We start from the raw sequence: 21413 nt of genomic DNA, 5'->3' as shown, positions 1-21413 counted from the left end.
CATGATGCTGTTGAGATGAGATGGATGAACAAAGAAAAAGACCCGAGAGAAAGAGAAAGAGAGTAAGGCGAGCCCTCGTCGCTCTAAATGCGAGCCAGACTGATTGATAGTCGTAAAGCCTCTCAAGCCGGTCGCCCATTCGACCGCCAGCTTGATGGCGGAGGCGCCATGCGTCGTGGCCCTTCAGCATAATCGGACGACTGCCTGTCTCCAGACAAATTCGGCGCAGTCTTCGTCCTCGGCCGTGGCCCCGGCCTTTGCTGCTGCTGCTGCTGCTGTTGGTATTGCTGCTGCTGGCCACTTGTCGGCAGCGGCGGAACGGGGAATGGATGGCTCGATCCCCTGAACATCCCCGGGCGCTCGTTCCCAGCAGACGGGTCGCCATACGCACTGCGCGAGCCCCAGCCTGAACCGATGCCGGAGGTCCGCGGGCCAACACCGACCTCGCTACCTGCATACATTGACTGCGCGCTCGTCGGGAACATCATCGGGCCCGGCCACCCAGGCTGCATCATGCCCATATTCGCCATGTTGCCCATGCTGCCCATCCCGTTCATCCCGCCGTAGCCTGCAGGCCCACTGAACATCGGCGCGGGCGGATACGCGGCCCGACCATGCATGCCCCCGAGGACACTAGCGGCGGCGGTCGATCCGCGCTCCCACTCTTCCTCCGCGGCGGCCATCGCCTGCTGCGCGACCGCCATCTGGTACGCCTGCTTAGCTACAAGCATCGCTTGGTTGTGCGCGGCGAGGTACGCGCCATCCGCGTTTGGAGGTACCATCGGATACATGTACTGCTGCGGGTTGAGCATCCCAGGCTGAGGCTGCTGCCAAGACATGGGCGACGACGCGGACATATTCATGGGCATGGACATGGACATGTTCATTGGCATGTTTGTTGGCATGTTCATTGGCATGTTCATCGGGATGTTCGTTGGCATGTTCATTGGCATGTTCATGCTCATCCGCGGAGGCATATTGTCCAGCGGGACGTCATCGTCACCGTCCCCGTCATCCGCAACTGAACAACCATTGACTATCTTCCCAAGCTGAAAAGTCGCGCATATATGAGCTCGCGAGACGTACTTAGTAGACAGCAAACCAACTCACCTCGAGAGCAGCCAACGTCTCGCTCCGTCTCCGCTCCTTCCTCTTACTCTCCTTCACCTCCGCCAACCTCCCTCTCTCCTGTTCCTCCATCGTCGCGCTCGTGCTCTTCCTATGCACCTTCCTCACCCCCTGCCGCTCTCGCTCTCGCTCCTTCTCCCTCTGTCTCCCTCTATCCGGCGCATAGCCCACTTCACTCCCGTCCAGAGGAGTAACCGGCGTACGCCCGCTACTCGACTCGCCCGTCGAGCTCGCAGGGCTATTCCCACGAAACCCTCCCGCGAACGGCTTCACCGGCGGCGAGTTAAACGCGGTCATTTTCATATTCATGCTCAGGCTCGCACTCCCTGCTGTGCCCGCGCGTGCACGGCCAGTACCAGTCGTGCTCTGGAACTGCACGGGAGGCGGGCCCGTCGAAGCGGACGCGCTCGACGACACAGATGACGTCGAAACATGTGATGGGAAGCTCTTCTCCATGAACGGGCGCACAGGCACTGGCGCCGTGGTCGTACGTGCATTAGCGATCGTATTTTGCTCCGTTATGGCTGACCGGCGGCGCGCACGAGCGGATGAGCTCACAGAAGCCGACGAAGCTGACACGGCTGACTGGCCTGCACCGGCAAGCAAACCGCCGCCTGTGAATCCTTTCGGACGGTGTGCACCGTTGTCCGGGATGAGCGGAGCGCGCGACTGGATTGATTGATCTCTGCCACCATTTCCACTAGCCTGTGACTCCGGACGAGCAGCAGACGCTGGGCGATCCACAAACCCGATGCGAGACGCGGGAGAGACGAGGTCGTCCCTTAATTCAACTGTACGCATCCTCGGGCTCTTCGACGGTGGGAGCACTGGATCATCTCTCAATTCCACCGCACGCATCCCCGGGCTCTTCGACGGCGCAGGCACTGGGTCATCTCTCAACTCCACCGCACGCATCCCAGGGCTCCTTGCTAGCATCGGCACAGGATCATCGCGCAACTCGACTTTCGCCGCGGGGCTTTGTGAGCGCATGCGCGGAGGCAGCTGGTACGCCGAAATGGGCATGGGATCATCGCGAAGCTCAATGCGAAGCGCAGGCGACTGCGAACGCATACGCGGCGGGAGAACGTACGCCGAGTTGGGCGGGGAGGGAGGCGGGGAGGGCGGGTCAGAGTCAGAGTCGGCGGAGATACCTGGAGACGGGTGAGATTCCAGAACTGGGTGATCAGGCTTGTTGGTCGCGGTTGCGCTCGTGCTTGTCGCGGTTGTAGACGCAGACATAATCGTCGTCGCGACCGTACTCGTGCTGGCACCCGTGCTAGAGCTCACAACCGACAGAGCATGCTCCTCCCTCGCTCTCTGCATTCCCGCCTGGTTCTGCCCCTGGCTCACCTGGCTCGCTGGGCGGCTCATCACGCTGAACGCAGGCGGAGGCGTGCGCGTCCGTATCGGCGTAGGGACGATCGGAGTCGGATCGGACAGATCCTGCACGACTCCTTCACCCATACCTAAGGCGACGGCGCCCGTAGAGAGCGAACGCGCATTGTGCTTGCGCGGAGAAGGAGGTGCAGGTTGGACAGGCTGGATGTGAGAGATCGTCAGGGAAGTGAGCGTGGGCGCGGTAGAGCTGGCTGTGGAGGCTGTTCCTGACCCGCTGGAGGGCGGCGCGAGGAAGTCCATAGGGGCGGTCTGCGAGCGTTTCGGTTGTCTCCCGCCTTCCTCGTCTTTCTCCTTATCTAACTGCAGGTGCGGATGCAGATGCGGCAAGTGCGTCCCGCGCGCGGCTGCGACGCTTTGTGCCAGCCGCGAGAGGCGGTCGTTCAAGGTCGGCTTTGCGTTTGCGCTGGAGGTGCACACGGGCGACACGGGGCTCCTCTCTTTCTCTGCATCCTTCTCGCTCCCCACTGCCTCTGATATCTCCACCTTCACATAATCTCTCTCCGTCTCCGTCTGACTGTCTCTCTCTCCATCCCTCCGCCTCTGCCTCTCCATCAACTTCTCTCTTTCCTTTTCCCTCTCCCTCTCCATCTCCCTCTCTCTTTCCCGTTCCCTTTCCCTTTCGCGTTCTTTTTCTTTCTCCTTCTCCTTCTCTCTCTCCTTCTCTTGGTCCTTGCCTTTGCCCTTGCCTGCCTCTATCCTGTCCCATTCCAACGTTGGCGGGGGTGCTAGCCCGCCCAAGTCAATTAGGGGCTTGGGCTTGCTCAAGGTTCGCGCCCTCGAACCCGCCGTCCCAGAGGAGCCATTCGACACCGCGCTCCCCGGCCTTCGAGGCGGGACAAGGCTGGCCAGGGGTGCGTCGTCCGAGTCCTCAGAAGAGGAGTCGCTGGACATGGACGAGTTCGATGTGCAGTCGGTGCGTGCACGGGCTTTGCCCTTGGCTTTGGACGCGGACGTAGAAATAGGGGAGGAGGCAATCTTGGGTGAACCAGTGGAGGGAATGGGCGGCACCTGCGCGCCTGCGGTAGGATCAGGCGTATACATTAGTAAAGGGATTAAGTTATGAAGCGCGGCAAAAGCGCGGAAACTGACCTGGGCTGGCGTTGGCGGCAACGAGCAAGGATGCACGCTTTGCTGCGGCATTGGGCATCAGCGCGCTCGTCGATTGTGACGCTCGCGCACGCAGGCTCTCACGTCCGCTCGCTGAGCTCTGGTTTGAGGCAGAGGGCGTTATTCTCGGGACAGGGGTATTTAGACCACCGCGAGGTGTTACGGTGCCATTCGTGTTGACGCCATTGTTGCGCCCTGGGCGCAGTGTCGACGAACCCGCAGACTTGCCATCTCCATCTTCGTCCTCCTCCGTCGAGCCGCTCGTATTTGAGCTAGTAGCATCCGTGGAAGACGATGCAGGCGTCCGTGAGACGCGCCGTCCTGCAGCGGAGCCGAGAGACTTTGGCTGGGGAAACATAGAGGGCGGGCAGAGGAAGGGCGAGCCATCAGAGGGCGGGGACGGCGAGTTCTGTGCGCTGCGACGGGCGGCCATTTCGCGGAAAGCAGCGACTGAGATGCGCTGAGACGAGTCGACGGAAGAAGCGATGCTGTTGCCACGGGTGCGTTGCGGCGGTGTGAGGCTAGTGCGAGACGCGGAGAGCGCAGAGGGGGTACGGAGGGGCTGTTGCTCTGGGACAGGGGGCGGAGACGGGGAGACGGGCCGGACATGACGGAAGGACTTGAGATTGAACGAGTCGTCTTGGCTGCTGGGGACAGGAAGCTCGGAGGGCGCGGGGAGCTTGGACTTTTTGCGGTCCCGATGCGCCCAGGCGAACATCCCTTTGGACTTTTTGCCGCCGGTCGCCGACGCGGGCGTAGACATGGATGGGTTCAGGCTGGAGTCATCACGCGAAGGGACGCGCGAGTGGGCAGGGGAGGTAGGGGTGTTAGGGAGGGAGTGGGTTGAGCGGAGGCCTGCAATTTCGCCGTATGACGCGAACAGCTCTGCACGAGAGGGAGGGGGCCCGAGGGCGTCGTGGCCGCTCTCGGACTTGGAGGACGAGAATCGAGGCGATTTGGTGAGCTTGGAGGGGGCACGATGCGCATGCGGTGGGCAGAGGAGGCCATTGTCGTCTGCTACATGCTTCTTGGAGCGGAAGGGGAGCATGAGTCTGCTGGAGGAGGCGACCTGGCTGGCAGCGGGGTGGGGGTGGGTGTATATGCTGGCGGTGTTGCTCAAGCTGGGCTGGAGGGAGTGTTCAGAGCGTTCGTCGTCGTCGGTGACGGTGGAAGCGGAGGCGGGAGTGGGGGCGACGGCGGGGTCGTTGGAGGCGGCGTTGGAGGAGCGGTGGTGGGACGGCTTGTCCCTGCGGGCGAATATGCCCAGGAGGGCCATGGTAGGGAGAAAGAGCGTTGAGTGCAGAGCGGTGACGCCTGTGGGATGAGCCTGCTGTTGTTGTGCGCTTGTTTGCCTCGCTCCGGCCCTTTCTCGGCCTTGATCATACCATCAATCCTCTGTACGTCCTCATCATTGCCCCGCTCGACACCTCCCTCGCCTCCGCCTCGTCTCTTCATCACCGTCGACATCCCCGACGACGCCAGACACGATGCGCTCAGCACGCGCACGGCGGCGATGCCTAACCTTGTCTTCCCAGGCCATCCCATCTTAGCACGCTCTCGCGGGACCCCCAACTGCCCCCGCCGCGCATCTCTCCCACCGCGCACGTTGCCATCCTCGAGGTTGCTTGTCCATCTCTCCCACCTGGATTCCGTTCTATCGCCTGCTTCCATGTGCACGCCCGCGAACAGCACTAGAGCTGACTAGATAATTTGGGCTCGGACGGCGTCCCATTGATCACGCCTTTAATGTGCGTCTCTGCATTAAATGGCCTCAGCCGCCGTTCTACCGCGCCTCAAGGCGAGTCGCAGATGGATTCGCGCCGCGCCAAGCATGCCGGCGGGCAAAGCCTTGCCAGTCGACCTCGTCTCAATATCAGAGGTACCCGTACGCGCGCACCCGACCTCGGTATACTCCCGCTATGTTTTCGCAGATCGCTTCAACGGTATCACCCAGAGTCTCCGGATATTCATTTTACGGCGCCCGGCAAGAGCTATAACTTGCAGATTCCCATCTTTCTTGGCAACCATGCCTTCTCCACTTTGTTCGCTTATCCAATCGCTTGGGCCGAAACTCCCGAACTGTGGCGCAGCGCTTACCACCTTCCCCGCATCGGCGCGACGACGTCCATCGCGGATCGTCGTTTTCCCTACATACTCAGAGTTCATGCGTGCGAGTCTTTATTACGTCTCGCGCCAGACGCGCCATTTTGCTGCAACAGACTTTGATCATCCTCATCGGCGGATCCTTTTGCTGTATGGAACAACGTGCGTACATCGCTGCTTACTCCGCTAGTGAGCATATGCCTGCCGTGCTCCCTTTGCTAATCGTACCGCTACTTCGAGCTGGCACGTACCCACGAAGTCCAGCTCAAATTCATAGCAGGCTTCTATCCAGCTGGCCAATGCCGGGCGTGCCGAGGATAGCTTCCGGCGTACACAGCGGACTCATAATCCTGGCTCGTTCTTTTCGGCTCCCACCTCTGTACCTTGCTCTCTCCCACCTTCGAGACTTCCCACTTGCCTTTACGATCTCCCGCTCTCGAACGCTGTGGTATCGCGCCTGTCATCCCAAATGCCGCCGTCAAGGACAAGAAGGCGTGAGCCCGAGGGACCATTGCTATGCATACACCAACGTGCGCCATTTGTTCGAAGGATGATTTCCTTATAGTGACTGGTCGTTGCTTTCAGACACTTCCGAAACTAACAGATGCTCAGCCACCAACAGCAAAAAGTCGCTGTGTCTTCATATCGATTGCTCCAATGATCTTAAAAGCCGCGTTCTCGTTCATGGCTAGCCGTGACTCCATTTGTCGGCTGGTCTTCGTTCCGTGACACCTGTCATTTCCTACTGTGCACTCGATATCGAACGCAAACGTTCCTTCCAGATCTCATCCGATATGTTTATCGGCGCGATCGAACGTGCGTGCACTGCTTTAGTATCCTGCGAGATGGCGATAGAGCTCATAATAGTCAGCTGATCCACAAGGCATGGCCGGACGATGTCCACTCGCCGAATTTGTGGAAGTGACATTCCCCTTCATATTCTCGGTGAGCCCGCATCTGCGTCGTGATTGCGTCCCACATCTTTCAACCGAGGGTTTCGTGATTGTTCGTCCGGTGCGACTTTCCTCCACTATCGACGACCGGTTGACGACTGCTTGGTTCGTATGGGTGGCTTTGGGGGCAAACAAGTCGTTAGGCGCCGAATGACTCGAAGCTCTGGGAGCCACCCATATGTGCCGATTGGCGGCTTGCGGATCGTTGGGATGTGGTTGGAGAAGTGTCCGACTGTACGGATGCCCAGGGCTTTGATACATTTAAATGCGAGTTACCAGTGTGGTTCGGCAGGGCTGCAGTTATTGCAAGCCTATTTCGATTTTCGTGGTGTGTATTCAGCGATAGCCCAAATTTGATCGATGTGTTTGTTGATGTATGGAGTTCCCTGCTCAAAGTATCTTTTTCTGGCAAAAGGGACGAGTGCCTGAGTGCCTGAGCACCTGAGCCTCGGTTAACTGAGCGTCTGCCACGCGGAGCGGAGAGAAGTGTAAGAGAATGCCGTGTGAAGCGCACTGCGACTCGACGCGCTCTGCCCTCCCCGCTAAGAGCGAGGAATTGGAACAGTATTTGATGGATAAAGATCGGGGAAGAAATGGGTCCATTGGGGCCAGTGGAAGCAAACTGCGATGTACAGCCTGCTCCTGCTTCACTCGATCACGATATAGCGCCCACGACATTCCCACATGTCTCGCGGCGTTAACCACGTGACTCTCTAACGTACGCTTTAGGAAATTCAGAGCGATTTAGCTTTGTCGCTCAAACGCCTTTCGCCCGTCATCGTCTGCGCAGTTCAGACATCTACGTGGTGGTACATAGAGAGACATTTCATAAGGCGGTATAATTACGCTGCGCGGTACAGGTCTCAAGAACTATTGATAACGATAATCGACGCAGGAGGGATCGAGAGCCGATATCAGGGATGCGGTTCATGCCGTAGAGTCAGAAACTGCCGCCTTGATGAGCTCCTGCAGCACGCACGGTGCCGGGCTCAGCGACGCGGTGGATGGCAAGACGGATGAGGAGACGCACCTCGAGAGCACCCGGGTTGGCGCCTACGAGATCCTTCAGCTTCTGGCCGTTCTTGAAAGCTATGAACGTAGGCATCTGCGGTCCCGCGGCGGGGCATCATTCCGCCGTCCTTTCGCGCGCAAAGCAGTCTGAGGAATACGTACCGCGCGGATGCCGACCTCCTGGGAGATCTGCTCCTGGGCGTCGACATCGACCTTGTAAAAGTCGACGGCGGTGTACTCCTCGGACTCGGAGAGCTTCTCGAAGACGGGCGAGATAAACCTGCACGGACCACACCACTCCGCCCAAAAGTCAACCACGGAGACCCTGTTGCTGTTGATCTGCAGATCGCGCAAGATGTGTGCCCGTCAGCGGCGCTCTTGACTAGACGTCGGTGAGTGCCACTTACGATGGTGTGGAACTGGTCGAGCGAGTTCACGACGGTCACGGTCATGGCGAGCGAGATACAAGTCAGGTAGGGATGTAATGAAGCGAAAGAGGACAACCGCAAGTCTCAGGCGGGTTTGGGGCTTGCAGGTCGACGAGGACGAGCTTTTTAACGGCGCACACTCAGGGAGACTCAAATCGACTTCTGACTCGAGAACCTCCTTTTTGACTTGTTCTTGCTGGTATTTGCCTATACAAGAGAATAACTTCACGATCAGAAGCCTCCAGCCGAGAAAAAAGTTCAAAACAAGAAGGTTTTGAGACTTTCTCGAGCTTACGGTCTTTTTTAGTGACGGCAAGCGAATAAAAGTGTCCTAAGGCGGATTTGAGGTCTCCTGATGAGCCTGTTTGCGCAAAACAAGAATGTTCCGAGACTTTCTCGAGCTTACTGTCTTTTTTTTTAGTGATGGCAAGCGGATAAAAGTGTCCTAAGGCGGATTTGAGGTTTCCTGATGCTGTATGCTTTTGGTGCTCAATGGCTTGCTGACATTCGGTCGCTTCCTCCTGTGTACTCAGTATCGAACGCAAATGCTCCTCTCCAGATCTGAACCGATATCGTTATTGGTGCGATCGAATGTGCGTGCTATAATGTCCTGCGAGATGGCGAAAGCTCATATAGTCAGCTGATTCACAACGCAGGGCTGGACGGTATTTTTGCATCGGTGTCGCACATCTTTTAAGCGAAGATTTTCGCGATTGTTCGTCTGGAGCGATTTCACCTCCACTATCGACGTCCGGTTGATGACTGCCTTTGTATGGGTGGCTACTGGGGTGAACAAGCCATTGGAGGCGAATGACTCGAACCCTTGGGAGCCACCCATATGAGCCGCTTGGCGGATTGCGGACCGTTGGGATGTGGTTGGGCGAGTGTCCTGATTAAGGATGACTGCACGGATACCTAAGGCTTTAGTGCTTTGAAATGCGAGCGACCAGCGTGGTCCGCAGGGCTGCAGTTATTGCTAGTTATTGCGAGCCTATCTCGGTTCTCGTGGTGTGTATTCAGCGATAGCCCAAATTTGGTCGATGTGTTTATTAATGTATGGCATTTCCCACCACAAATGTGTTTTCTCTGGCAAAAGGGGCGAGTGCCTGGGTACCTGAGCACCTGAGCCTCGGTTAAATGAGTGTCTGCGCGGAGCGGAGAGGAGTGTGTGAGAGTGTCGTGTGAAGCGCACTGCGACCGACGCGCTCCGCCCTCCTCCGCCTAAGAGCGAGGAATTCGGAACAGCATTTACTGGATAACGATTGGGGCAGAAGTGGGTCAATTGGGGCCAATGGATGCAAACTGAGTGCGATCGACGGCCAGGCTGATCTGCACCACTCGACCACGATATTGCGGCATTCTGAATAAATATATAAGTGATTTTTGTCATACATTTGTATAACTACTGCGCAACAAGCCATATTGTATGCGCATATATCACCCTCCCTTCTCCGCATTGACCTGCGAGTTTAAGCAGCTCAAGGTACTGCATTGAGATCTGGATAGCGCCCACGCGTGGACCGCGGCGTTGACCACGTGACCTTTAGAGTACGCTTTAGGAAATTCAGAGCGATTAGCGTCGTTTTCGCCGCTCAAACGCCTTTCGCCCGTCATCGATAGAGTCTGCGCAGTTCGGAGATCTACGTGCAGTATGCCCATGGTACATAGAGAGACAATTTCATAAGGCGGTATAATACGCTGCGCGAGACAATTCTCAAGACTATTTATAACAATAATCGACGCGGGAGGGATGGAGAGCCGATATCAGGGCAGCGGTTCATGCCGACTTGACTGCCTTGATGAGCTCCTGCAGCACGCACGGCGCTGGGCTCAGCGACGCGACAGATGGCGAGACGGACGAGGAAACGCACCTGGAGAGCACCCGGGTTGGCGCCTACGAGGTCCTTCAGCTTCTGGCCGTTCTTGAATGCTATGAAGGTAGGCATCTGCGATCCCGCGGCGGAGCATCAGCACACCGTGTTTTCGCGCACAAAGCAGTCTGAGGGGGTACGTACCGCGCGGATGCCGACCTCCTGGGCGATCTGCTCCTGGGCGTCGACATCGACCTTGTAGAAGTCGACGGCGGTGTACTCCTCGGACTCAGAGAGCTTCTCGAAGATGGGCGAGATAACCTTGCACGGGCCACACCACTGCGCCCAGAAGTCAAACACGGAGACCCTGTTGCTGCTGATCTGCAGATCGCGCAAGATGTGTGCCCGTCAGCGTCACTCTTCCTCCGGAGCAGGCGTCGGTGAGTGCCACTTACGATGGTGTGGAACTGGTCCACCGAGTTGACGACGGTCACGGTCATGGCGGGCAAGATACAGGTCAGGTAGGAATGTATGAAATGAAAGAGGGCAGCCGCAAGTCTAGGGCGGGTTTGAAGCCTGCAGGTCGGCGAGGACGAGCTTTATAACGGCGCACAGTGGCTGTCCAAGATCAGATCGCGCCATTCGTCACGTGGGGGTGACAAATGGGCGCCGTCGTCGCTCTAGACGGTGGGGAGCGCTATGTTATCCCCGCCAGCGCCCTCTAATAGAAGTGCCCGGCACCGACGCCGATGGCTCTGCTTGGTCATCGATGATGCTCGCCACCCGCAGCGTGCGTGAATCCGTTGTCAAAAGTGACCTCGTTGCGCCCACGATGTCGACTACTCGTCTGTGCACCCCAGGATCGTCGCAGGTGTGCGCCTGGCCGACCCTGTCTGGAACGTCGCTAAATGCACCTTTGAATTGAATCCTGAGGTCAGTGGTACAGCAGAGCGATGCTACTAGTGTGGAACGATCGTATGGCTGACCTCTATGCGCTGCCAGATCCGTGTTCTTGCGGGGAAGCTGGCGGCCGTGGTTTCGTGGCACCGCCTTCATTTTTAGTATTCATCTGAAACACTAATGTATCTTTCCTGCGGAATGGTCGTCATGCTCAAGCCCGACCTCTCCGCTTGCTCTTGCCCCGCTTGTGGCCAGCCAGTGAAACTTCCTCGTTCTCACCGCGTCTGTGGTTCAACGGTCTCAGTCTCCACCCCATCGCGCTCTTGCGTTTCCTCCTCTGCGCATGTTCATTTACCCACCTAAATGTTGGTGAGCAGCGACTTACAACGCATATAGTGACCTCACATTTTCAGTGTGCCGTGGAAGGCGAGATGATGGGAGCCATTCCCCGCTGGGCCCAGCTGCGATTCTGTCACGTTCAGGAGCGTGGATAAACGAGGAAGCCCTGAACAGATTATATAAGATGGCAAGAATCTTGCGCAGTCTAATAGACTTTCGTCGCGGAGCTTGCCCTTCAGAGGGTTTACGGCATTTGAAGTTGGGTAAAAGTAGAGGTTGTCGGAACCGACTATAAAAACAAGCGCATGTGTGTGGTGCCTGTGGCAACGATGTTCGTCAAATTGGGGCCACCGCTGGAGGAATACCACGCTCGGCGTCTGTGTTGACCGACTCGAAGCCGAAGAAAGGCATTCGTGCTTCGGCTTCGGTGCTGGAAACGATGAGCGACGACCTATATAAGCAGTGGATGCGGGGTAGTACAGATCAAAGTTGATTTCCGTCGCACGAAGGTGCTTAATACACCGTTTGCAACGGATGGTGCCTCATCGTTTCCTCAGCTACGCGCGCCAGCAAGCGCCGCCTTCGATATTGATATCGTCCAGGCCAGTCTGCTCCCGTCTTACCTAGTGTTACCCCACTTGCCTCCACCCGTCTGGCTTTCGTTCCGTACCTCTATCAACTCTCTAATACAGACAGTCAATCACTTCCTTTCTTTCCTTCTATCCGCGTGCCGTAACGCGCGTCATCGTGAGGACCAACATCCGGGCGGTCAATATCGCGATACTCCGCGTTTTTCGAGGTGTATAAGTAACGGCGAGGGCAGGTACGACCTTCTCCATAAGTGCCTTGTCTGCGTACGAGAGAACGTAACCGCAGCCCAAACACCCGAATCCTCCATCTGTGAAGAGCGCGATCTATAATGGCTCCCAATTTCCTGTCCATGTTTACAAAAAACACGCCATCTCATGCAAATAGCAACCTCGGCACCCAGGGCACACCGAGTTCCCGGTCGGCGTCGCCGTCCTTCTCTAGCCGCAACCCACCGCCGTTCATCAACATCGACCCTAATGCATCCACCAGCAACAACAGTGCGCGCCCAAGGCGGCATACAACAGTCGGGAACCTGACGCCCTCGCTCGTCGGCAGTACTGAGTCGTTCCCAAATGTGACCGTGGTCCCGCCGTCCCCGCACACCACCCAGTTCGGGTCCGACACTCCAGACGAGCATCTCACACCCCAGTCTGCTCGATCTCCGAACGCGATCTCTCATGAAGATCAATCAGCCAGGCGGGTCCCGTCGCTGTCCAAATTGGGTGCACCCGCGCCCTCCCCTCGCTCAGTATCCTCGGCGACAGATGATGAGGGCGGCACCACCCCTACCCCCGCCACAACTCGCACCGCATTCTCCGAGCAGGCCCAGGTAAAAGCGCAGGCGCAGGCGCTCTCGCACTTCCATTCAACCGGGAATCTCCGTGCAAAGTCGTCTGCGATGGCCCCGAATGAGACCACTAATCACCCGCGCTCTGCCACCATGGCCGACCAGCGGTCGCTAACTAGCTCGGAGGAGAGTTCCCAGCGCACGCCGGGCAAGAACTCCAGCAAGGACAAGTCACGCAGTGCATCGCGCAAGAGCTCGTCCGCGAAGAGCCGCCATGATCGTGCTGCTTCCGTGCCGTCTATCCCGACACACCCGCCCAACGCCACCGTCACCGAGGACGGCGTCCTCACTTTCTCGCCTACCTCGGACTCACCTCAAACGTCAATGAGTGCCCAGCTAGGCAGCGGTCTTCCTGGGACCGACCGTGTGTTGCTTGTCCCAGACCCCTCGGATGCCGTTTCTACCAACTCGAGCAATAACCCTTCCAAGAACCCAAAGAAGAAGCGCTCCTGGACACGCGGCGGAAGAACGACGAATATTGCGAGCTCCCCGGCGCCGTCGACCGTGTCGTTCTCGCCGACACGGAAATCCGCAGGTAGTGTCCCTCTTGCATCGGCGATTACTGCCTCCTGCTTGGTGATGGCTAATCATGGTTTTGGTCTCGCCTGCAGAATTGCCCCCCACGTCCGGCACCGGCTCGAGCTTCGTGTCGCCGCGTGCTCGCCGCGCGTCCGACCTTAGGAGCGACGGCTCGCGTATGACGTCTGCTGGCTACGCTGCAAGCGACGCGTCGGACCGAGAGTCGTATCACTCTGGTACCGATCTGCTTGAGGAACAGAGCGGGTTGGACGATGAGGATGATTTGGACTTGTCTGCGGAAGACATTCCTGTGACTGGATTCGCTGTTGCGAGTAACAAGCGCAATCAGGATTTCCATGAGTTGTTCCCGACCGTGCCAGAGGGCGACTATCTCATTGAAGGTGCGTATGCATGCCATGTGCTACTCTCGTGCTGACAAGCGCCCTTGGCATTTCCTCACTACGACAGACTACGGTTGCGCGCTGCAACGTGAGATCCTTATCCAAGGCCGGATATATGTGTCCGAAAACCACCTATGCTTTCATGCAAACATATTTGGCTGGATTACTGACGTGAGAGGCGCCGTCTTCATTGTGACATGACCGTCTGATGACATTCTCTATTCTAGCTATGCATCCCGATGTGCGAGGTCACCAGCCTGGACAAGCGCATGACCGCGTTCGTCATCCCGAATGCCATCCAGGTCACCACTACCACCGCAAAATACACCTTCGCCTCCTTCCTCTCGCGCGATACAACCTTCGACGTAATTTATAACGTGTGGAAGCTGGCCCGCCCCGAGGTTTCTTCGTCCGTGAATTCGCAGATGCAGAGCCCGCGGGCCTCGACGGAGGTCCAGCGTGAATCGGTCGTGGTGCCAAATGGCAAGGCACTCGTCTCAATAGCCTCGATTGGAGAGAAGGGCGGCGGCAAGCAAAAGGTCACGCAATGTGCGTGCTCGAAGAGCGGCGAGCATTACAAAGAGCTGGCGATGGAGGCGATCATCCCAGGCACTCCTGAGAAGGTCTACAACCTCATGTTCACGAGCGGGTTCATCAAGGACTTTATGGTGCAAGAGCAGAAGCTCACAGGTAGGTGGTCGCGAAGCACAGGGGATCGTGTTCACAGCTGACACTATCTGACTATCTGTTCAGACCTGCAGATCTCCGACTGGATGCCCACTGCGGCCGATCCGAAGCTGCTGTATCGACAGATGTCCTATATCAAACCATTGAATGGCGGCATTGGCCCGAAGCAGACAAAGTGCGAGTTGCGCGACGAGATGCTGCATTGCGACTTCGATGACTACGTGTCGATGCTTACGACAACGAGAACGCCCGACGTGCCGAGCGGCGGTGTGTTCTCTGTGAAGACTAGGACATGCATCACATGGGCGAGCAATATCTCCACGAAGGTCGTCGTCACCACAGAAGTGGAGTGGACAGGCCGTAGCTTCATCAAAGGTGAGTTCTACAGAATCGCTGACACAGTTTAACGTGAACCAGTATCTGTGACAGGCCTGATTGAGAAATCGGCAATCGAAGGGCAGAAACAGTATCACACCGACCTGGACAATTGCATGCGGCAATATATTCACGATCACCGTTCCGAATTCATACCGGACGGTGTGGACGTATCTGTAGTCGAGGAAGTCGAGACGCCGCCAGCAGAGACGCCCCCGAGGCCGATACTAGAGAAATCCGCCCCGAGTGAGCAAGAACTCCGCGAGTCGCGCACGCTGCGCAGCCTGCAGTGGGCGTATGACACCTACGAGGGCGCCGTCAAGGTGACGAAACAGAGTACGGAAGGCCTCCTCGACCTGCTAATGGAGACGTGGGACCAGTCGACAACGACAAACGTTCTGTACTTCATCATCGTCTTCCTCGTGATAAGCAACATCTGGACGCTCGTGATAGTCGGCAGAAGAGAGGAGGCAGGCCGAAGGAAGGAGATGAAGAGGACGGAAGAACGAGAGAAGTGGGTGCAGAATGTTGTCACCGCGCTGTGGGATGAGCTCGTCGCGACGCGAAGTCCTCCTGAGGCTGCTCTTTCTTCTGAACCGCGGCCCATCAGCGACTGGAGAGAAGATGTCGATGAGATAAACGCGGTGCTGGACCAGATTGACGCGAGGGTGCAGAAAATTAGGGCAAGCATAGCGGAACTTGATTGATTTGCGGCTGGACTATGGCTTTCTTATTTACGGCTGGGTTAATTCATCACTGATAGATCGTGGACATGCACATTGTGTACTATATTGGCTGTATCTCTCTGCTGATAATACCTTGTGCACGTTGGTGGCATAGATGAATCCGGAACGATACTGTATTAGAAAATTTATCTATGATGAGATGATTTGCTGTTCGAGAGTTACACAGTTGCACTTTTACCGCAATGCAATACACAGAAGCCAGATAACGAGTGGAAGATGAGATTCTGCAACAAAGATCCGTGTCCAGAGCGCGAAGACGAAAACAACCCCGAAGGAAAGAGCGTATGCTAATTGATTGAATAACCAGTAGATGTGTATGCATGTGAATATTAGAAAATGCGCAGGAGAGAGGTAGCATAAGATTGAGCAAAAAGAGGAGAGAGGAAGCTACCGAGGCGACTGGAAGATGGAGAGGACCTTTTCCGCTCCTTCCTTGTATTTCTTCAGGACCTTGTTCTTCTGTTTGTCGTCTTCGGAGCCAATCGCAGCAGACCCTCTGATCGTGCCATCACCTGCAGCTCTTGCATCGCCATTGACAGATTGCTCTGACTCGCTCGGAGACCCCATAGATACTGCGGATTCCTTGGACCTAAGCGATGGAGGTGGTAACGTGGAGCCACCATTTATAGACGGTGACAGCAGTCCACTGCTCGACGGTGAGAGAGTTGCCGACGCTGTGGGTGAGAGCGGATTTGAAGGCAGGGTCGTTCGAGATGCAGCCTGAGGCGATTTCTGACGGAGAAACTGTTTTGGATGCTTCCTGAAGGTGAGCCCTGGGGCCCTTCCTCGTCGTTTCTCCGCGGGTGGAGGTGAGTCAGCGGTACTAGAACTGATGAGATCACTGTCAGCAGCGATGCCGGCGAAAACGCGAGGACCGCCGTTCCATCGCGGCGTTGATTTGCGGAAGACCGCGAGCTTGTATCGGTCGACAACGCCGCGTGCGAACAAGCTTGTCCCCTTTGCGCCATTCCGTTCTTCAACGACCTCTGCCTCGACAAAGTCCCACTCATCGTCCTCATCATGGTCCGCATTGGGTTCGTCTTCATCGTGCGCATCTGAGAGATCGCGGTCCAATGCTGGGATCCCTGACTTCTCCCTACGTCCATTTCGCCGAGCAGCGGTGACACGAGGTTGCTGCGTCTTCGTCTTGACAGCCTTGCTCTCCTGTGCCTTGACCGGCTTGATCTCCTCGGGGGCGGGGCCAAGTTCAGGTGGCACCGCTACTGTCTCGGCGGCGACAGCAATTGGTTCGGTGGCTGCTTTCTCGGTTGGTTGAGCTACTTCCACCTTCTCCGCCACCTTCTCCGCCACACTCTGTTCTGCAACCGGACTTGCAGGCGCTTCCGATGCTACAGGCTCTGCAGGCTTCGGCAATTCCGCCCGCCGCGCCTCCGGCGTCTTATGCTCGGGACCTTCCTCTACCACTATGGCATCCTCGCGGAGCTCTTCGACACTGTTTGCAACAGTCTTCGACAACTCCTCTTCCGACCAGATGTTGTCTATGCTGGCTGCGCTGATGGAAGTCTCCTCGTCTTCCTCCTCGTCTTCTTCTTCGTCTTCTTCATCCGCGTCCTCTTCCTCGTCATCGTCCAGAATTATAGAGTGCCGGCCCTTGTAGGAGTACCCATCGAATGCGTCCACACTATCCTCCTCCTCCTCCTCGGGATGCACGGACGGACTGCGGGACAGCGAGGGTGTGGCTAGAGAGTCCTCGCCATCGGTACGCTCAGTGTCGGTGTTACCTTCCTGGTCGGTGTCTGTTTGTTCATTGTCGTTGTCGTCATTGATTACAGGCTCCATATCCAGGAAGGTCTCATCGAAGTTCTGGGTGTCGCTGGCATTCGACGGGTCGATCGGCGGAATATATGGGGCTAAAAATCAAACGTCAATATATGTGCAAGGCTATTAGGCACAGTGAATGAATTGCACGTACGTATGTATCGCTTATAATACACATGCGACCAATCTCTATATGGGGCATGAATACGTCAGATTCAAGCATTGTAGGTAATAATAGAACGCAACGCACATCATCGAGAAATAAGGATGTTTCTTGATTCGAGGTTCCTTCATCCGTAATGCGGGATTGCGTTGAAGCAACTACAGAGAACGACGGTGAGCCTCTCATAGGCGTCCCCGAGAAACTGGAAGAAACTCACCCCGCGGATCAAGCTCTTGGTATCCTGATCCATTGTTCTATCCTCTGGAAACTGTAACTCGTCCTGCAATACCCTGTAGTACATATCAGAATGGTTGTCGGCCCAGAATGGGGTCTAAACGGAGCAGCTGTGAGCGATCACGACGACATGAAAGGTGGCAGACACGCACGATTCCAGTCAGCATCTCGTACAACATCGTGCCAAAGCTCCACCAGTCTACCTCATAGCCATACGGCTGTCCCTGGATGACTTCGGGTGCTAGGTACTCAGCCGTACCACAGAACGTGCTCGTGCAATCAGCCGGCCCCGTCGGCGCCCAGGCGTTTCCAAACTCCTGGCTAGCTTTCATCCAGTGAGGGGCAGCAGGAGCCGGTGTCCCGTTCGTAAACTCGCCGCGGAAGCCAGACGGCGTCGGAGGCGCAGTGATCGCTGTGGTTCGGCGGGGGAACTCTTTCGACAGACCGAAATCCGTGAGCACAATATGTCCATCTGCACCGATAAGGATGTTCTCGGGCTTCAGATCGCGGTAGATCACGCCTGCTGCGTGGAGACCTTCGACACCCTCGACGATCTCGGCCGCGTAGAACCTCGCGCGGTCACGTCCGAGACGTCCCCAGCGGGCAAGTTGTGTGGCCAAATCTCCGCCGGGATGAAAATCCTAGACCACGATAAATGAAAGGAAGGTGAGAGACGAAGGACAGCGACAACATACCATGACCAAGAACAGATTCTCCTTGTCGTGGAAGCTCCACCATAGCTTGACGACGAACGGGTCGGTGCCCTCTGCGGCCATCCTCTTCAGCACGGCCTGCTCCGTCAAGGTATGCTGCAGCTCCTGATGCGCAAGCACGTGCCTCTTCGTAATAGCCTTCAGTGCGAAGACGTCCTGCGTGGGTTTATGGCGAACGAGAAGCACTTTCCCGGCGCAACCCTTGCCCAGCACGCGCATCATCTCAAAGTCATTGATGGCCACCTTTCGCTGCGACTTCTTCTTTTCGCTGTGTGGATCCATCGATTTGGACCGCTTCTTGCGCTCCGAGCGCCGCCCGGTCGTCGAGATGGACGAGTCGTCTGTGGACTCTTCAATCTGCGAGGTCCGCGAGGAATTCGCCTGGCTCTGGAGCGGGGAAGAGAAGAAGGTCCGGGACGCACGCGACATGGGGTCAGCAGATTGTGAACGTGGGATGCGGTGTGAATGGCCGTCCGAGGGCATCGGCGTGGCAGGAGCATTCGCATCCTCGTCATCGATAGGCTGGCGTATAACGGCTTTTGTCTCGATAGGCGCAGGCGCCGGAGACGCATCTTGCACATGAGGCGAGGATGGCCTCGAGGAACGTGGAGTTGTCGCCTCATCCTGTCCCTCGACTGTAGCTTCATCCGTGCTATCCTCAGCGATACCATTGTCCTCACTCTCCCGTGGCCCTTCTGCATGTTGCGAAGCATCGCTCTGCACCGGGAGGTCAGCGGGCACCACCCGCGCCGCCATTTCACCGTCTTTCACATCTTCTGCCTTGATATCCTCTTGCGCCGGACCATCGGTTTGAGTGGCCTGAGGCCTGTCCGCGGTTTGAACGCCGTTTGTACTCGGTGCAGATAGTGCAGACGATTCGTGTGTGTTCTCCTCGTCTCCGTTCAATACCACTTGACTTATTGACCGATTGATGTCCGTCGAACTCCCGGGGCTCACGTGCGCTGCCAGATCGGACCTGACACGTTTGATTGCGCGCTCCACCCGAACGCTCTGCAGATCGTCCGTACGTACCTTCACGAACCGTTTCCATACGCGGGCCTGACGAAGCAAAGAGTCGTTCGCGACTGTGGTAAGATAGGCTGCGAGACCTGTGACGGTACTATTGGCTGTAGTGAGAGGCGCCTGAACATCGTCTTCATCCTCGTTGTCGCTGAACGGATCACTAATTTCGTTCTTCGGTGATGCGAGTGGAGTAGGCAGCGCGGAAGAAGACGCGCTGGCAATACTTGCAGCGTTTCCGGTGGATGTGGACGTCATTGAGGGCTGGCGAGACAGCTGGCGCTGACCGGATGCTTTGGCGGAGGGTGATGCCAATCGCGAGAGGGTGTTCAGGAATACTGACTTGCGTTTCGGCGGTGCGGGTATCGAGGCTGCGTCGATAGGCAAGGGGGGCATCTTGAAGCCTGGGTGTGAATCGCGTAGCTTCCCGTGCAGTTCGACGATCTCGACCGCCGTACGAGTCAAGGTGATATTATGTGTAGGCGCTAAAAGAGAAGTCAACGGGTCAGCACAATGATGGCTTGACGTAACGGAAAGCCGTAAAGGGATGGAAGGCTATCACAGCACAACGATGGTTTTATTCATAAAAGGACACACGGGACAAGAAAGCACCAAGATTTTGGGCGCCGGAGAACACGGGGTGCAGGAACTTACTCTTGATGTAGATGCTGTACGAGCAGTGGTCATGGGGCGTCTCGGCGACACTGACTGTCCACGGACCATCCTGGTTGTCAACCCGAAAGGGAATTCGCCGCGTAGGCATGGACTGGGTCGCCATCGAGTTCTTCATTTCAGGTAGCGTAGAAGAAGGGTCCGGCTGGGCTGGGCAGTCCTGAGCTTGAGAGACGGGAGACGTATCAATGACAGGACTCGAAGACCCTCTGTGATGCTTCCTTTGAATGGGACGGGCGACTGCGTCTACGCTTCGTCTGGTAAACGAGCTACGCAAGCTGTCTTCTGTCGCAAGGGGAGACGGGCTGGGAGCGTCTGCCGGGCCTCTCTGGGAGATGTTCAGTCCAAGGACGGTCCAGAATTTGGCAGGCGAGGAGTCGTTGGACTGTTGCTGCTGCGAGGACACTGAGCGGAGAACGCTGAGCATAAGAGGGCGGCGCTCGAAGCGGACGACGACGACAGCAGACCGATCAGCGAGCGGTGTTGGACAAAACGACAATGAAGGAAGGTGGTCGAGAAGTAGTGTATGGAATTAGACGCAGAGCGGAGGGTGCGTGGGTTGGAAGGCGTGCAACCCACGAGTACAGAAGACAGCCGAGAAGCTGGAGATGCGGGTTAACGCTGCCTCGAGGCTGTCTGTGTCGTTTCCGCGATGTGTCTGCTGCCGTGGGAGACGACGAGGAACAGAGAGCGAAGCGAGGGAGGGTGTCGAAACGTTGAACGATATAAGCGAACAGAATCGGTCGAGCAAAAGTGGGAAGATGGATAAGGCGCTTTCACGGACATCTCTTGTTGCCACCCATCATCTCCGCGCCTCGCTCTGCGCTCACGACAATGCATGCTTTCCCGCAGCTTAAGCGTCTCGTCCAGCACCCCCAGCGGCGCATGCTCCTTGAGCGTCAGGAATTATCCATGTCGTATTCACACTCGCTATCACATGTAGCATCATATCAAGGGACAAAGATGACCGAACCATCCCAGTATAGCTCAGTCCTTTCGTCGTTCCCACCGGAATAGCTCTGTCTGGACTCCGGGGCACTGGGCAATGCCGTTCCAGGACCATAATGCACAGCGCAGCGGAAAACTCTCAGCGCCGCGAGCCTTTATCAACGTTGTGGCGAGCATGACGTTGGGAGCCAGCCACATTTGTCTGAGCAGTCGTATCTTCCCATCGTCAATGCTGTGCGCGAAGCTCATGATTCCACACCCGGCGAGACAGCGGCTCTTCTTTGCACAGCATGATCATGACGGTTTCACCGTACGTTCTCTCCAGGCTCGCACGGTGACTACACTAGGAACGGACATCATATGTCAGTTGCCGCAGACGTAGCATCGTAATCAAATGCTGATGTACTCACACTCGTCGCGATTGCCCGTGGTGACGTTCCTCCGTCTATGTAACCGACTCGGGTGAGCATCGTGATTGCTGGCTTAGCAACTTGCATATGGCTACATCCAACAACTAGTTTTCATGAGCTGTGGCACGAC

At 56.8% G+C, this 21413-nt stretch overlaps 8 protein-coding genes across 8 annotated transcripts; 3 read left to right on the top strand and 5 right to left on the bottom strand.

Annotated features, from left to right (window-relative positions):
* Positions 1 to 122: 122 nt before the first annotated feature.
* LAESUDRAFT_763982 (uncharacterized protein) lies at positions 123 to 4909 on the bottom strand (the record flags this gene model as incomplete). Its single annotated transcript, XM_040913362.1, has 3 exons — positions 123 to 1049; positions 1111 to 3542; positions 3616 to 4909. The coding sequence occupies 3 exons, from the start codon at positions 4907 to 4909 to the stop codon at positions 123 to 125; spliced, it is 4653 nt and encodes a 1550-aa protein (XP_040758900.1).
* A 245-nt stretch (positions 4910 to 5154) lies between these two features.
* LAESUDRAFT_493274 (uncharacterized protein) lies at positions 5155 to 6066 on the top strand. The gene has a single exon (XM_040902676.1). The coding sequence runs from the start codon at positions 5399 to 5401 to the stop codon at positions 5924 to 5926; it is 528 nt and encodes a 175-aa protein (XP_040758899.1). The 5' UTR covers positions 5155 to 5398; the 3' UTR covers positions 5927 to 6066.
* Positions 5974 to 6420, bottom strand: LAESUDRAFT_493176 (uncharacterized protein). Its single transcript, XM_040902675.1, has one exon. The coding sequence runs from the start codon at positions 6273 to 6275 to the stop codon at positions 6021 to 6023; it is 255 nt and encodes an 84-aa protein (XP_040758898.1). The 5' UTR covers positions 6276 to 6420; the 3' UTR covers positions 5974 to 6020.
* A 1075-nt stretch (positions 6421 to 7495) lies between these two features.
* LAESUDRAFT_493167 (thioredoxin) lies at positions 7496 to 8394 on the bottom strand. The gene is made up of 4 exons (XM_040902674.1): positions 8108 to 8394; positions 7863 to 8039; positions 7720 to 7794; positions 7496 to 7655 (listed from the first exon to the last, which is right to left on the bottom strand). The coding sequence occupies exons 1-4, from the start codon at positions 8150 to 8152 to the stop codon at positions 7617 to 7619; spliced, it is 336 nt and encodes a 111-aa protein (XP_040758897.1). The 5' UTR covers positions 8153 to 8394; the 3' UTR covers positions 7496 to 7616.
* LAESUDRAFT_493140 (uncharacterized protein) lies at positions 8379 to 9007 on the top strand. Its single transcript, XM_040902673.1, has 2 exons — positions 8379 to 8721; positions 8785 to 9007. The coding sequence occupies exons 1-2, from the start codon at positions 8605 to 8607 to the stop codon at positions 8968 to 8970; spliced, it is 303 nt and encodes a 100-aa protein (XP_040758896.1). The 5' UTR covers positions 8379 to 8604; the 3' UTR covers positions 8971 to 9007.
* A 758-nt stretch (positions 9008 to 9765) lies between these two features.
* LAESUDRAFT_731524 (thioredoxin) lies at positions 9766 to 10461 on the bottom strand. Its single transcript, XM_040910061.1, has 4 exons — positions 10395 to 10461; positions 10144 to 10320; positions 10000 to 10074; positions 9766 to 9935 (listed from the first exon to the last, which is right to left on the bottom strand). Exons 1-4 carry the CDS (start codon positions 10437 to 10439, stop codon positions 9906 to 9908), a joined length of 327 nt encoding a protein of 108 aa, XP_040758895.1. The 5' UTR covers positions 10440 to 10461; the 3' UTR covers positions 9766 to 9905.
* A 1324-nt stretch (positions 10462 to 11785) lies between these two features.
* LAESUDRAFT_493035 (uncharacterized protein) lies at positions 11786 to 15636 on the top strand. Its single transcript, XM_040902672.1, has 6 exons — positions 11786 to 13154; positions 13228 to 13536; positions 13604 to 13707; positions 13764 to 14226; positions 14290 to 14598; positions 14653 to 15636. The coding sequence occupies exons 1-6, from the start codon at positions 12098 to 12100 to the stop codon at positions 15303 to 15305; spliced, it is 2895 nt and encodes a 964-aa protein (XP_040758894.1). The 5' UTR covers positions 11786 to 12097; the 3' UTR covers positions 15306 to 15636.
* On the bottom strand, positions 15519 to 20442 carry LAESUDRAFT_492968 (uncharacterized protein). Its single transcript, XM_040902671.1, has 7 exons — positions 19908 to 20442; positions 18216 to 19738; positions 17673 to 18161; positions 17504 to 17617; positions 17374 to 17444; positions 17278 to 17312; positions 15519 to 17215 (listed from the first exon to the last, which is right to left on the bottom strand). The coding sequence occupies exons 1-7, from the start codon at positions 20350 to 20352 to the stop codon at positions 15732 to 15734; spliced, it is 4161 nt and encodes a 1386-aa protein (XP_040758893.1). The 5' UTR covers positions 20353 to 20442; the 3' UTR covers positions 15519 to 15731.
* Between the last annotated feature and the right edge of the window lie 971 nt (positions 20443 to 21413).

The sequence above is a fragment of the Laetiporus sulphureus genome, assembly GCF_001632365.1.
Source record: "Laetiporus sulphureus 93-53 unplaced genomic scaffold LAESUscaffold_65, whole genome shotgun sequence".
NCBI lineage: Eukaryota > Fungi > Basidiomycota > Agaricomycetes > Polyporales > Laetiporaceae > Laetiporus > Laetiporus sulphureus.
This window is presented reverse-complemented; position numbering and strand designations above follow the sequence as displayed.